This window comes from Phalacrocorax aristotelis, chromosome 7 (genome assembly GCF_949628215.1).
Source record: "Phalacrocorax aristotelis chromosome 7, bGulAri2.1, whole genome shotgun sequence".
Classification (NCBI taxonomy): domain Eukaryota; kingdom Metazoa; phylum Chordata; class Aves; order Suliformes; family Phalacrocoracidae; genus Phalacrocorax; species Phalacrocorax aristotelis.
In genome coordinates this window covers 27971522-27984893 of record NC_134282.1, presented here as the reverse complement: position 1 = coordinate 27984893, position 13372 = coordinate 27971522, and the positions used below count along the sequence as shown (strand labels likewise).

At 37.0% G+C, this 13372-nt stretch overlaps 1 protein-coding gene across 4 annotated transcripts in view; it reads right to left on the bottom strand.

The window, feature by feature from the left end:
- STAG1 (STAG1 cohesin complex component) overlaps positions 1-13372 on the bottom strand; it is a 205590-nt gene that overhangs the window by 122106 nt on the left and 70112 nt on the right. For all 4 annotated transcript variants that reach the window (XM_075099470.1, XM_075099472.1, XM_075099473.1 and 1 more), the window contains one exon: positions 8492-8588. In XM_075099470.1, coding sequence (XP_074955571.1) covers positions 8492-8588 — 97 coding nt within the window. The remainder of the gene's footprint in view (positions 1-8491; positions 8589-13372) is intronic.

Genomic DNA, 13372 nt, shown 5'->3' with positions numbered 1-13372 from the left:
ACGTCTCCTGCAAAATTTGATAATAGTTTTGTACAACTCCATTTTTCACCCTTCCAAGTACCCAAAAACATTCCACCGTGCTTCTTGCTCATTGCAAATAAGGAAAAGACTACAATGTGGAGGTAAAGGCCATTTACACCAGTCTTCCCTGTAATGGGTTTGACCCTAGCAGTGCTGGAAAATGCCATAACTTCCAGTTAAAAGGAGTTGAAAAATTGTAAGGCTCAGCTGGTCATGGTTCGGCTTAAAGACAACTGAGGCACTATGATCAGATTGGTATCAATAGGGAATGAAGTAGGTGGTAGTGGAATGTGAGCAAGATTGTATCTGCTTAAGAGCCAACTTCTTATGTTTTCCAAATTTAGATGTAGTTTCTTTGAAACCCAAGTTGCTCTTTCTTCTATATCCAGCTACTGTTGAATGCTTGCAGATTAAGAGAACACTGGATTTGTTTTAACCACTTCCTTTGTGCCAGTGAATAAGGCTTTTTTATTAGAATGTAGACCTTTTTAATCATCCCTGTCTTTTTCTCTTCAAAAGTAATTACTGAAGTGCATACTAGTGCATACTAGCATTGCACCTAATAAAAGAAATCTATGGCTTCCTTAATGCAAAAGAGAGAGAATGATAATTGTAGTGTTTGATATGAGAAATGTAATTTTTGGAATTTAATTCCTACTGTTGGTCTGGAAAAAGTCCGACTCAACCTTCAGCAGAATTTGCATCTTAGGAAAGACTAGAGACATGAGGAGCCTTCCGATTTGTAATCCAGTAAGCAAATGATAAGACCTAGTGGTATTTGGTTGCTTTTCATAATTAGTTCCTGTCTTCACAGGCAATACCATCTATGTCATCTAAAAAGTCCAGCAACGCATCTAATGCATAGGTAGAGACAAACTTATATACAGGCGTAATTTGCTCACAAGTCTTAGAACAATACTGCAATACTATAAAAAAAAAAAAACCAAACAAACCAAAACAAACACCAACACCAAAAAAACAACAAAACCAAAACTGATGTTTTTTCTTATCTGCTTAGTACAGAGGTGTCCCTCCTGTTACAAATTTGTATTATACAGAAAACAAACTAAGCATAAATAAAGAGGAAAGGACACAGATCTGGCTAGTTAGACAGCAACTCTTCTGAATCATTAACACCAAGAGGTATTTATTGCTTTTCTCTTAAAAAGTTGTAGCATTAAAGCATCATCGATCTGAGAGACACTTCTCAAATACTAACTTTGTAGTCACATCAGTAGTACCATTTTCCAACTCGGTATGTATGTAATTAAATGAACATGGTAGAAAACAAGCAGTAATATTTTATTGTATTACACAATCTACCTCCAACGAGCAGTGCCCAAAATAATTTTACAAGCTATAAATTTACTAAGTAGCACACAGAAGTAGAATGTAGACTTTGAAATTATAGTCTAAGGGCACGTTCTGCATTGCCAGTTCTGTGTAATATGCTCAAATCTCTGCTGAAAATGAAAGCACTCCTTGTAAGCATGGAATAAAGGTAATTTGTCTTTCCATACAGTATACATTTGCTCTAAAATATTCTAGTATTGCAAGTTCTGACAATTAAATAAATTTATTTTAAATTATTTGAAAGTTTATATTAATTCATATTAATAAATCAGTTAATAGCTGATTTTAAGCCACCTGATTTTCGGTCTGCTGTCGTACTTGAAACACGAGTAGTTTAATACATTCAGGTAGACAGTTAAAAAAACCAACCAAACAAAAAAACCCACACAACAACAAAAAGCCCCACACGTTTGGTTTAAATTACCATTGCTCCTGTTACCAATTCATAGGTTGAAATCTTGGACTGAAGTCAGACCTCAACACAGCAGGTATTTATTTCAGATTTTGAAACCACAGACCACTATGCCCTTCATTCATGTTTCCTGTACTGAAAGGTCAGCAAATTCCTGTGGGGTTGGTTTTGGGTTTTTAATTTTTTTTTAAATAGTTTCTGAAAGTAGTAGGATGCATCTTTTGCGAAAAAAAGATGCTATTAGTTCAGAAGTGGCTGTAAAACAGGATGTACTATTTCAAATAATTTTTACACTTTCAGATCGGAATTTTTTTAATTTTTCAAGGCTTCCCATCCCCAGAAGAGTTAGGGAGATGCAAAGCTTAAAAGAACCAAAAAAGTAATTTTGTAGCTATTTTTCCCATAGCCAAAGAAACTTTGAAGAGCTAAAGAACGGAAAAAATACAGTAACGAAGAAAGAGTACATGAGAAAAAAAAGTACAGATATCATTCAGCAGCAAACAGGAAGAAATATTGAAAACCATTTTGGATTAAAAATGATATACACAATGAAACAAAAGCTTTAGTTTCAGGAATATCAAACATCAACCATTTGCACTTTTTCACAAAAAATTTATTCTGATGTAACCACATTAATTATCAAGTGTTTGATATGAACTTTTTTAACCTCACCTATCTTCATTTAAAGAACCCAACTGATAAAACATTTAATGCATGTCAGCTAATCTGATCTATCTTCCACTCAAGTCAGTTAATAATTTGCATGTATTTTCAGTTTAAATTTTATAAGCTTTCACTTCAAGATAAACACACGGTAAAAATGACCTCAAGGCTCAGAAACAAGAAGTACAAAATTCATATCTGTTTTATCTGCACCACGCATGAAATGAAAATTAAGTAATTTTTACCTTTTAGTCTTACCTTCCCATTTTTGATGTGGTTAACAGCATGTTTTTAACTGTTTTATATAGTTATTGGGGGTGTAATTATTTCTGTATACTATGCATACAATTTTATAAATCCTTTACATTTCTATGACTTAAATCATGTATGAGTAGGCATCAATTTTTTTCAATGCGTACTACTCCTTTTCTTTGCAACTTCTCCCCTATACACACACTAAAAAGGGATTTTGTTGGAGAAACTGTGATAAAGAATATTTTATACTCTTAATAAAAATACAGCCTCCAATGCAACAAATAGCATTATTTTCTAATTTGTTCAAAATACTACATGTTTATGATATCAACTTCTTAATAATACATGAATGACTGAAGAGATAAAGCTTTTTAACACATGTCAAAGCCAGCAACTTTTCTCACTAACCATTTGCAGCTCCTTAGGACCATTTGCAGGAAAATTATATTTATCAAGCAGTCTTCTTCCCATGCTCAGTAACATTCACCTCTATAGAGCAATATTATTCCTTTGATCACAAAACTACGCACAAATAAATGACAAAAGATTTTTTAAAGCTATTACTTTTTACAATGTTACACCCTCCATTAAAATATTAATCAGAGTAAATAACACTATTTCCTGGCTAATTTACTTTCTGAAATCCTGTCCAACAGCAAAGCAAGCAGTTGCTTGTTCATTTTTTCTGCCAGACCATACAACGGCCACTTTATAGTGATTGTTCCTGGTTTTAGCCTTCAATTTCCTTTGGCAAAACAGAAATCACCCTTAATTAAGAGCATAGCATATCAATAAAAATCAAAATGAGCATGCATCCTGTATCCAAGCATGCTTACTCCTCCTAACTCCTGCACTTGTTGACTCAGTTTGCACCACTCACAGATTTTTCATAGGATCTTACTAGAATAGGTATGGAACAACTATAGATTCAAGACTCAAGCTGGAAGACAGCATGGATCCCGAAAGTGTCTGATTCGCAAGGAAAAATTCCATGAAGATGTCCTGCTTTATGCACTGGGCAAAAAGTTCACACACAGATTCCTGCTTACTCACAACTGGGAAAAACCCAACCGTAAACACCACTAGCAATCAACACTGACAAGTGGCAGTCTGAACATTTGTTTATTAACATTTGATTCCACTCAAGAACTTAAAGAGAAGATTTTGAGGGAAAAAATAAGATATGAGAAACATCATATAAAGGAAATTCACCTGCTTCCTTCACCAGCTACTCCTAAAAACAACTTCAGTGTGCCAAATCACACAACTTCTTGAACTGAGAGTTCCTTAAGATCTAGAGAAGGCTACAATTTAAAAGTGAGGGAGTTCCACCAGTTTTGTTTTGCCAGTAACTGGTGTCTCAGAGCTGTCTGATAGAGGTAAGGCTAGCAGTGAAAGTCGTGCTCAAGCTGCTTCTGAAAACCTGCTTAAGAATTTACAGGTTCCTGGCTTACCTATCAGAAAAGAAATGAGAGGGAAGGAGAGGGATGGGACAGAAAGAACGGGAATAATTTGAATATATACTTAAAAGCAGTCAAGCAGTTCTCCTCTCCAACTATGTGAGAGATCTTTTTTTCCCTGCAAAAGAAAGCTTCTTTTCTTACATGGACATGATAGGTTGGTTTGTCCTTCACAGCTGAAGAGCCTGTTTCAACCACTAATTGCTTCTGGTTAAGGGGCAAGGGGGAATTTATTCCACAAGCATGGCTCTCCATCTTTAAAAATGTAGAAAGGTCAGAGTGCTTATAGGATTTTCTGTTTGTTTTATATCAATAACAGAAGGCAAAAGCAGACAGCAATGCAGATACCCAAGTCAGCTCTAAATCCATGGAGCTCCAGAAATGGAAACAGCCTGGTTGTCATAGCAGCGGAGCATGATACCTGAGCTAATTACTCAGTCTGAGAGGCAGAGCTAATTAGCCCAGATGCAGCATCATACTGACACAGTTATAATCCTTCTGGGACCTGGGCATACGTATCGCTGATTAGGCATTTCAGCTTGCTTGCAACTAGCTCAGAGATCTCAGCATACTACACTGTGCTTTATGTAAGTGTTAAAAAAAAAAAAAAGGAAAAAAAAGCAAAACCACGTTCCTACAGAGAAGAAAGCAATGGAAAAGAGCTCTCAAAGAAACCCAGAAAACTCAGAGCGCTGATCTGCAACTCTTCCTCAAGAGAGGAGGATGCCTGTATCCACAATGCTACAGACCAAACTCCCAACACTTGAAATGGAAATCTCAGTCGTATGGATACACTTCCAACCCCCAGCCAAGTGAAAGTTATTTGAAAAATTGATTTATCATTACAACAACGTAAATTCCAGAAGTTCCCTCTTATCTAAAAATGCAAAACCCTAAATTAAGTTCCTGAGAGAGAAGTAAGAAGGTAAATACAACACCACCTACTTTACAGATTGTGAATACCGTGGAAAATAAACAGCTACTACCAACAAACAAACCTGTTCTTTTCAAGGACTGGACACACCATCTATTTTCCCATTTTTCCAGGAAGAAAAAGTATTTTAAAACTTACTTTTCCATCTTTCTAAGCTACTATCTGATACAAGAGCCTCCCTCTAGAAGAAGCAATGCATTCTAAAAGGATAGGAAACAAGAAGTGAATAGGTGAATTTATCAGTCCTTGTTAACCATTTTTCTGCCACAGAAATACAATGTGACATCATGGGGAAGGCTACACAAACTGTGAAAGGCAGGGATTTTTGTTGGTATTCTTGCAGAAAAAATAGAAGATAAAGGAAAAATTATTTAAGAAAATATTTTCACTTTTATGTAATCAAAATCTGCAAAGGCAACAAACATACAGATTAGGCAAGTAAACTAGTGGCAGGATGGCATGAAAAGCGATTTAGCTCCTGTGCAAATCTAATCATTGAATTGAGATGCTTTTGGTAGCTCAATAGGACAAACTTCTAATTTATATCAAATGAACCTTTAAAAACCCCAGAAAGATTACCAAAGTCATGTTAAAAACAAATCTCTCATGTTTTAATGGACATTACTGTATGAACCATAACACATTGTGTAGAAAGTAATTGATTAAATAGATACTCAGAAGAGTTGACAAAGGACAGATGTGCTTGAATACTTAGTTTATATTTATTCAGTTTTAAGTTGCACAGATCTTTTAAGTTCGCCTGCAAAATACATTAATTTTACAATTTTTTAGTATTAATAATTTACATAGCATGCCTGCTTATCCATATTTATAATAGATCACGTCTCATTTCAGGAACATCTCTGGAGGATGCTAAGATGTTCATTCAAGTGTATGCGCTGCCCAAGAGAATGGGATAAATATATAAAAATCAATGTTTCTCTAAACTGAAAGATATTTTTGTCTGGGTCAATATTGTTGCTAAATAAAGCAGTTTCATGCCTAAATGATTTGCAACTAAAGTCAGAAAATAGGCACACACTCTTCACCTGCTTAAAGCTTTTGAAAGAAATGTCATGCTAAGTGCATTTTACAAAAATTTAAATTCTAAGCGCTATTAAAATGGTAGATTTATAAACCTAGCAACACTTTCAGAGTCTCCTGAGGAACCTCCTCCCAAGCAAGTTAATGATCACAAAGTTATGATATATTATCAGTATATATCATCACTAAGCATTTAGATCCAACATTGTGAAAGGAGGCTGGAGAATCCAAGACAATGTTAGTGGAGCAAACTGAAAAGAAGAAAATTAAGGAAGATAAAGCAGCCATTGAGACTCACAAGAAGCTGTTACTTATCAAAAATGGAAACAAAACAAAAATGTCAACAAAATCTTTGAAGGGAAATAAAAACATCATAATAGAGCATATAATCTTCCCGTGAAAAAGAAACTTGGTCTTCCTCACAAAATATACAAAATCCCCAGATTTCCATACCTCATTTTCATTAATGACAGCTTAGTAGGTGCTTTACCCTAAGCGGGGTAAAATCTCTTCTGATAAAGTTTTTACTTATTCTGGAAAACAGGCATATTACTGGAAATTAGAAAGGACAGAAGTGTTTGCCAGGATTTTAACCCTGTTCACAGCTGTTACTACACCCACTGCAAAAATTCCAAGACAGAAATAAATCCTTTAAACACACTATAAACTCAGGGGGTAAGTCTTTTTTGCTTCCTTTCTCCTATCATTGCTCTTTGGAACCAGAAGGTCACTAAAGCAAGCTCAGCAGAGAGATAACCCCAAGGGTACAAAGCAGAGTACTGAAAATGGATAGAAAGTCACCATTAAATAAAAAAATTATAAGAAAGTAAATTACATCAGCCACTTGATGCGCTGTTGCTTCACAGCCTATAACAGAAAGCTTTTCTGGGAAGCAATCGCTTCAGCAGGATATGGTTGACAGTAGGCATTCAGCCTGCACCATTCAGTAACAAGGGGTTTAAAAAACATGAATCTTCTGAGATTGTAAGTGTGCTGCTTTCTCTAACAAGGAGAAAGAAAGGAAATATAAATTAGAGAGCAGCAGTGGAATGAAGATATATTTACAATATGCCTCCACTAAAAGCTTGCATCAACAAGAATAAAAACATATGGCCAAGGATCCCGTAGGTTTATTGCTGCCCAAATTCTTAGAAAGAAGCTTGTGGGTTGGTTTTTTTTTTTCCATATACACCTTTAGGACAGTGTTTAAAAAAAAAGCAAGCAGAATACAACTACTTTCACGTAAGCTGCCAAACAAGTCTGGAAAATATTTTAAGGAAACTGTGTGGGCAGTACAGGCATTGTCACAGGCTGGTAATCTAAACCCTGAGCTTCAACCCTTTCACAGAACGCTTCCAGAGCTTCAGCCCTTCCTATCATCCACAGAATAAGGTTATTTCCTTAAGCTATGAAAAAGGGTTGCTGAAGCTGCTGATGGCTCCTATTTCTTTTCTCTGATGCTTGAGACTTCACCTTATACTTAAGAAGGAAGAAAAGTGACTTCTTCCCTTCTTCTTCATGTCTAAAGGTATATTCCCATATCAGTTACAAAATGAAGAAAAAGAATTTCCGAATTGTGGGTTATTTTCAATTCTACTCAAAGCAAATTACAGGAAGCATCAGGACACATTAAATAGTTTGGTTCTGGGTGCTACAGAGAGAGTAGAGCTCTGTCTTTCTCTCTTTTCAAGGCTAGGTTAACTGAAAACAAGACAACACATGAAATATTCATTAGAAGGTGCAGTGTGGCTACAGAATGCTAGAAAGACTGACTGCCATAAGCCTGGTTAATGGACACTGCTCAGCTAAGGGTATAAAAGGCAGGTCACTTGCTGCTGACTTGATAAAGTATTACAGAGAAAGAAATACAATTGGTGCTTCTTCCAGAAGAAATCTTTCTTGCTAATTGAAGTCAACTGAAGCCTGACTCCTTCCTCTTCAGTTTAAAAAAACCATAGTTTTCCTAGAAAGAAACAGAAAAATAGCCAAGTTAAGGTATACCTACACCTACTAATTCTTGTAACAAAAAAAAGGGGGGAAGAAACAGAAAGGGGAGGTAAAGATACTCCTACCTTGCTTAACAGATGTTTTTTCTCCTTTTGCTGATGAATGTCTCTGTGAGGATTTGTACACTTTAGGATGTCAGGAAAGTGAGAAAAGGAAGGGTAGGCCCTTGACAAACAAGCTTTAAATAAAATTATTCCTGAATGTAGACAATATTTTATATAAACCATGCATACGAGGAGTACCAATCCATGTGCCTCCCACATCTTAACCAGCATTTGCACTAACACACGTTTGTATGACTGTCAGATTTATTCTATACAACTTGTTTCCAACGTTCTGTACCTCGACATCCTGAACACTGGATAAAGAAGTTGATTAAATCCAGAAGTGCTATGTCCCTGTCTTGTTTATATGATTCAATCCAGTCGTCCACCACAGACTGTCAAGAAAAAAAGAATACTTATCAGAGACTCTTAAAAAGTATTTTATTAAAGGCAGAATATAATTTTATAAGTGAGCATTTATTGTGCATAATTATACATGTGTTCAGAAATCTATACACCTTCTCTCAGGGTGGAGACAGAACAAATATTGTTAGAGAACAGAACTATATGCATTGTTTTCTGCTATTATAATTGTATAAACACAGGTTCAAATTGAAATTACTGTTAATTCCTCAAAACTCTACTTGCACTATTTATCCAGTTTTAAAATTGTGTTGAAAAAAACCACACACACTGATTCCATTCAGAACAACCAACATATATTCCCAGAAAAACTGAGTAGAAACCCTTTGGGATTAAAACAGAATTTATATTTCATAGTGAATGTCTCAGTATTTAGAAAGGCCAAAGTAGTGGCATTCAGAAACACTGCGCATAGTTCAGGAAGACTGAATTAAATGAGGAATACTTTGTAAATAAAAATAATACACAGAAGTTGGTCTTACAGTGTTTGGGAGTCAAGAAGCCATCTGAGTCACAGCACATGAAGCCGAGTCACAGTTCCAAACTGCACTCAGAACTACAACTAACCAGGAGATGTTTGTATACACAAGCATAGTATGCAGTCATTATGAATAACAGCAGGGAGAAGGACAGAAAGCATACAGGTGTCAAAAACATTTGTCATATATTAATCTCTGGGGCCAGAAAATATGCCTCGGTAGCTTGATGAGAAAGGGCACTAAATGAATTTTACCAGTCACTGTAAAAGTGCAATCACAGCATCAGAAGGAGTTAATGGCATATACACATCAGCTGAAAGGAATGCAGAGACATACAACGGCAAAGCCTATCGCTGCTTCCCATACAGATACTTTACCCTATAGCTCTGACTACAGAACCCTATCAGAGCTATGCAGAGCCACAATTTTTAAAACACCAGATACAGGTAAAATGAACCAAGAGGACAAAACAAAGAAAACTATGGAAATGCTTAAAACCTGTTCTAGAAAAGCAAGAGGTGTGTGTGAGATCCTTCTTCAGCCTGCTTCATGCTTAAGGAAGACAAGTATGGCTTCTTTTCACGTCACTACTAAGTTCCTCAGTTACACAAACGTTGAAGGAGGTAAGGAATCGCGTATATTTAATGCAACCAAATATTATGTTTTTGCTTATTTATGAGGAGAAAAAATCTTTACTGTTCCATACATGCAGCAGTGTTCATTAAGATATGCTTGATTATGCTATCAGAGCACAGCTTGCAAATGGATTATTTTATTTTGGAGTTCAGGTTTACAATGAATGTCTATAAAATTAATTTTAAAAAATCCTAAACACTCACACGGACCACCCACACACAACCAGCTTCTAACTGTGCTGAAAAACAATGAATGGGAAAGACAAAATCCAAACAATTCAACTGCTTCAAAAGATTTTTTTCCTCTTTCTAAACCGGTAGATATAAGGATATGATCTGGCAAAATCCCTCTACAGTTTCTAGCTTATCCAAGCGCAAACTTCCCTGATTGCCAGTGGGACCTTCACACGTGTATGAGAAAGGGGAAGCAGCAAGAAAAAAGTTGTGTACATACTAGACATACACAATTCTGAACTGAGCCAGAACACTCCATGTTTAATGCAGATCACTACACTTGTTCTCAACCCAAGACAGGATGAGACTATCAGTATTATCATGTTATCCAACAACCAGTGTGACTCTCTAAACATTCAATTTGCCAGGAAAATAAGTTTTTAGGTTTTGTCTACCAATACACACACATATCCATGCACAGTAGGAGAAGCAATCTTACAAAAAGGTCCATCTGCTACTCAGAAGAAATTAAAAAGGAAGTCAGCCTCAAATTAATCTTCATACAAGTTGAGAAAACATGAAGCAGCAGCACAAAACCTGTTATCTATAATGCTTCACTTATTTCATCATGACTTTAGACTTGTTCCTATAAGTATCAATCATTTCAATCAATCTGCAGAATTCTCCAGGGCACATAAAACCAAATGTAGCCAAATGTAAGAATTATTTACTAAACCAAATATCGACAAAACTTAATGACCAGTCTGCTGATGTACTACCAACTTAAAACATTTGTTTGAACAGCTACATTAGTGTAGATATCAGAACAACATGCAATTGCCAGCAGCTATTTTTTTTTCACTATAGAAAATAGCAGCTCTCCTGGGTCAGACTACAGGTTCACCTGCCCAACAGGGCTTATACATGTAGGGAAGAGTGTGAGAATATGGCAAGAATATACTGACACTTCTGAGTTACTATCCCAGACCCTTAAGACCCTAGCGTATTTCTTCTCTCATGAATGTGTCTGCCTGAACCAGAAAGTTTTACACCTACACCACCTTGCAGTAATGTGTCACAAGGGTTAATTATTCACTGCAAAAAAAAAATTTGTTTTGTTTTAAACTTGCCAATTGCTAGATCTATTCAATGCCACCTAATTCTTATGGAATAAGGGAAAATAAACCTCCACCGCCTATTTGTATTTTCCATGCTTCCATCTGGTCACCTTTTTTCAGGCAGAAGAATCCTATTCTGTGCTGCGTGGCTGGCACAGAAATACTTCCATATCTTTATCTTTGCTCACTCTTGTCACACACCTCTGAACATTTTCTCAAGTCTACTACATTCTTCTTTGAGCCTGGGAAATATCAGATGCTTTTCCTGAGTGTCAATAACTAGTCCACTGGTTTATGTGAAACTAGGCTATGGACAGTGCACAGATAACATTCCCTGCAGAAGCAAGGCTGGCCTGAGAGATTCCTCTCCACATTCAGTCTTACTCCTGCATCTTGCTACAACATACTGCCCCTTCAGCTATACAACTGCAACTGTTTCTGGACTGTGCTGTACATATTGCCAGTGAACCCATCTGGACTAAAAAAAATGGAGTAGAGGGAAAGACTTGGAGGAATATCCTTCAGTTTTGTTTCTTCCTCGTTTAAACAACTTTTTAATTGATTTTTGCAGCACTACCTCAAAATCATAGCATCAGTGAAGCTCATCTCCCTTCTGATTTTTTTTGTCTCTTCATACAAAAAGAACTGTGAGGCACATGCTATGTCCTTGGGCACTAAGGGCCCACTCTGTCCTACCTACTACAATACTTGTATTTTCAAACCAGAACCATAATGCAATTCACAAAAAAGCAATTCACAGAAGAATAAAGAAGACAAGCAGCTGATCTCAAGACAAACGGACCAGGCTTGAGGCAATGCAGAGTCTTTAGTGGTAGCAGTAAATAAAGAAAGCAGCAAAAGCAGAGTGAGGGTTGTGAGCAGGGACTGTGGGCAGACTGCCTCCTGCGTCGCCTGGACATAGCAGAGGATTGACAAAGCTTTAACTAAAATGTTGAATGTTTGGGTAGGATTCATCTTACCTAACTTCACATGCAGTGCCCAGGTAGTCACATAAGCCAGTCACTCCCTTTATACTCAACAGTGTGCATGCGTGTGCACACGTGCCCATACATATATAAGCTCCCCTGAATGTTGACATCAGCATAATTCATCTGTCTAGAGCAGGTACACAGTGAGATGACAGATCGTGCTTTAAAACACTCATGATTACACTAAGTAGATCTCCACTGACTGGCTCAGGAGCATAGGGTGATGAGTCCCATACAGGCACCTGACCTGTCAGCATCAGTACAGTCACACAAATGCTATTCACTAGTCCCTAAAAATGAGGGGGTTATTTTCAGTATATCAAAATAACACCCACAGATCTACATCATTCAACCCCCCATGTATATTTGGTGTGCTTGTTGGTAAATTTTTTTAGAGATTACAGTTTAAGGCAACAGGAGGTAATGAAGCCAGACTACATATGCTACAACAGTTGGAACTTAAACAAACTGTTGACTTTTGATGTAACAGAAAAGAGCTATAAAAACTGAAAACACAAGGATGAAAAAATAAGAATTATACACATCAGACCTAAAACAGAGCCAAGTATCAACTGAACCAAGAAAAACCAGCAGTAATCCAAATACCAGGAAAAAGGTCAAATAGGAGTGAAAGAAATCAAACAACAGGCAATAGTGTAACAAATGGTGCAACAAGCTATCATTGCCAGAAGAGGAATTATTTTGCATAAACACGCATAGAGAGGAAGACTCATCTTAAAAACAAGGATTTCTAACCAACAGTCCACACATTACAGTCCACATGTTACAGAAAACACTCCAGGATGATTTTATCTTGTTAGCAGCCTCCATCCACTCACCATTTTCAAGAGCTTCTCAGACACAAGCAAAGAGCAAACTCAGGGCAACCTCCCACATTTGGTCACCATCTTGCCCAGAGATACGCTGACCTGGCCCCCTCCCTGTTATCCGTCCCAAACACAGAACTGACACTGCAGTGCAGGCAGATGTGGTGCCAGGAGGAGGGAAGGATCGGACAGCTCCTTGGAAAGGAGGTAGCTACAAGTGGGCTCCATCTACCAGGAGAACTCATCCCCACGAGAGTCTTGTTGCCTACTTCTATTAAAAAAAAACAAACTTACGAAAGATGGTAGGAACAGACTGCATGAGTTGTTCTGGTGGTACCCATCTGCTTCCAAATGTTTTTACCTTCAGATGCAGTAGACAGCATGGATTTACCATATGGAAACATGAACTTGCATGCTGTGCGTGAAACACAATAAATTCAGCGCTCTCAGGAAGCACAAGATCTACAGTACCTGTGCTGCAGTGCTCTGCTTGGGTGCAGGAAATCGATGCTTTAGGGGCTCACCAAATTCAAT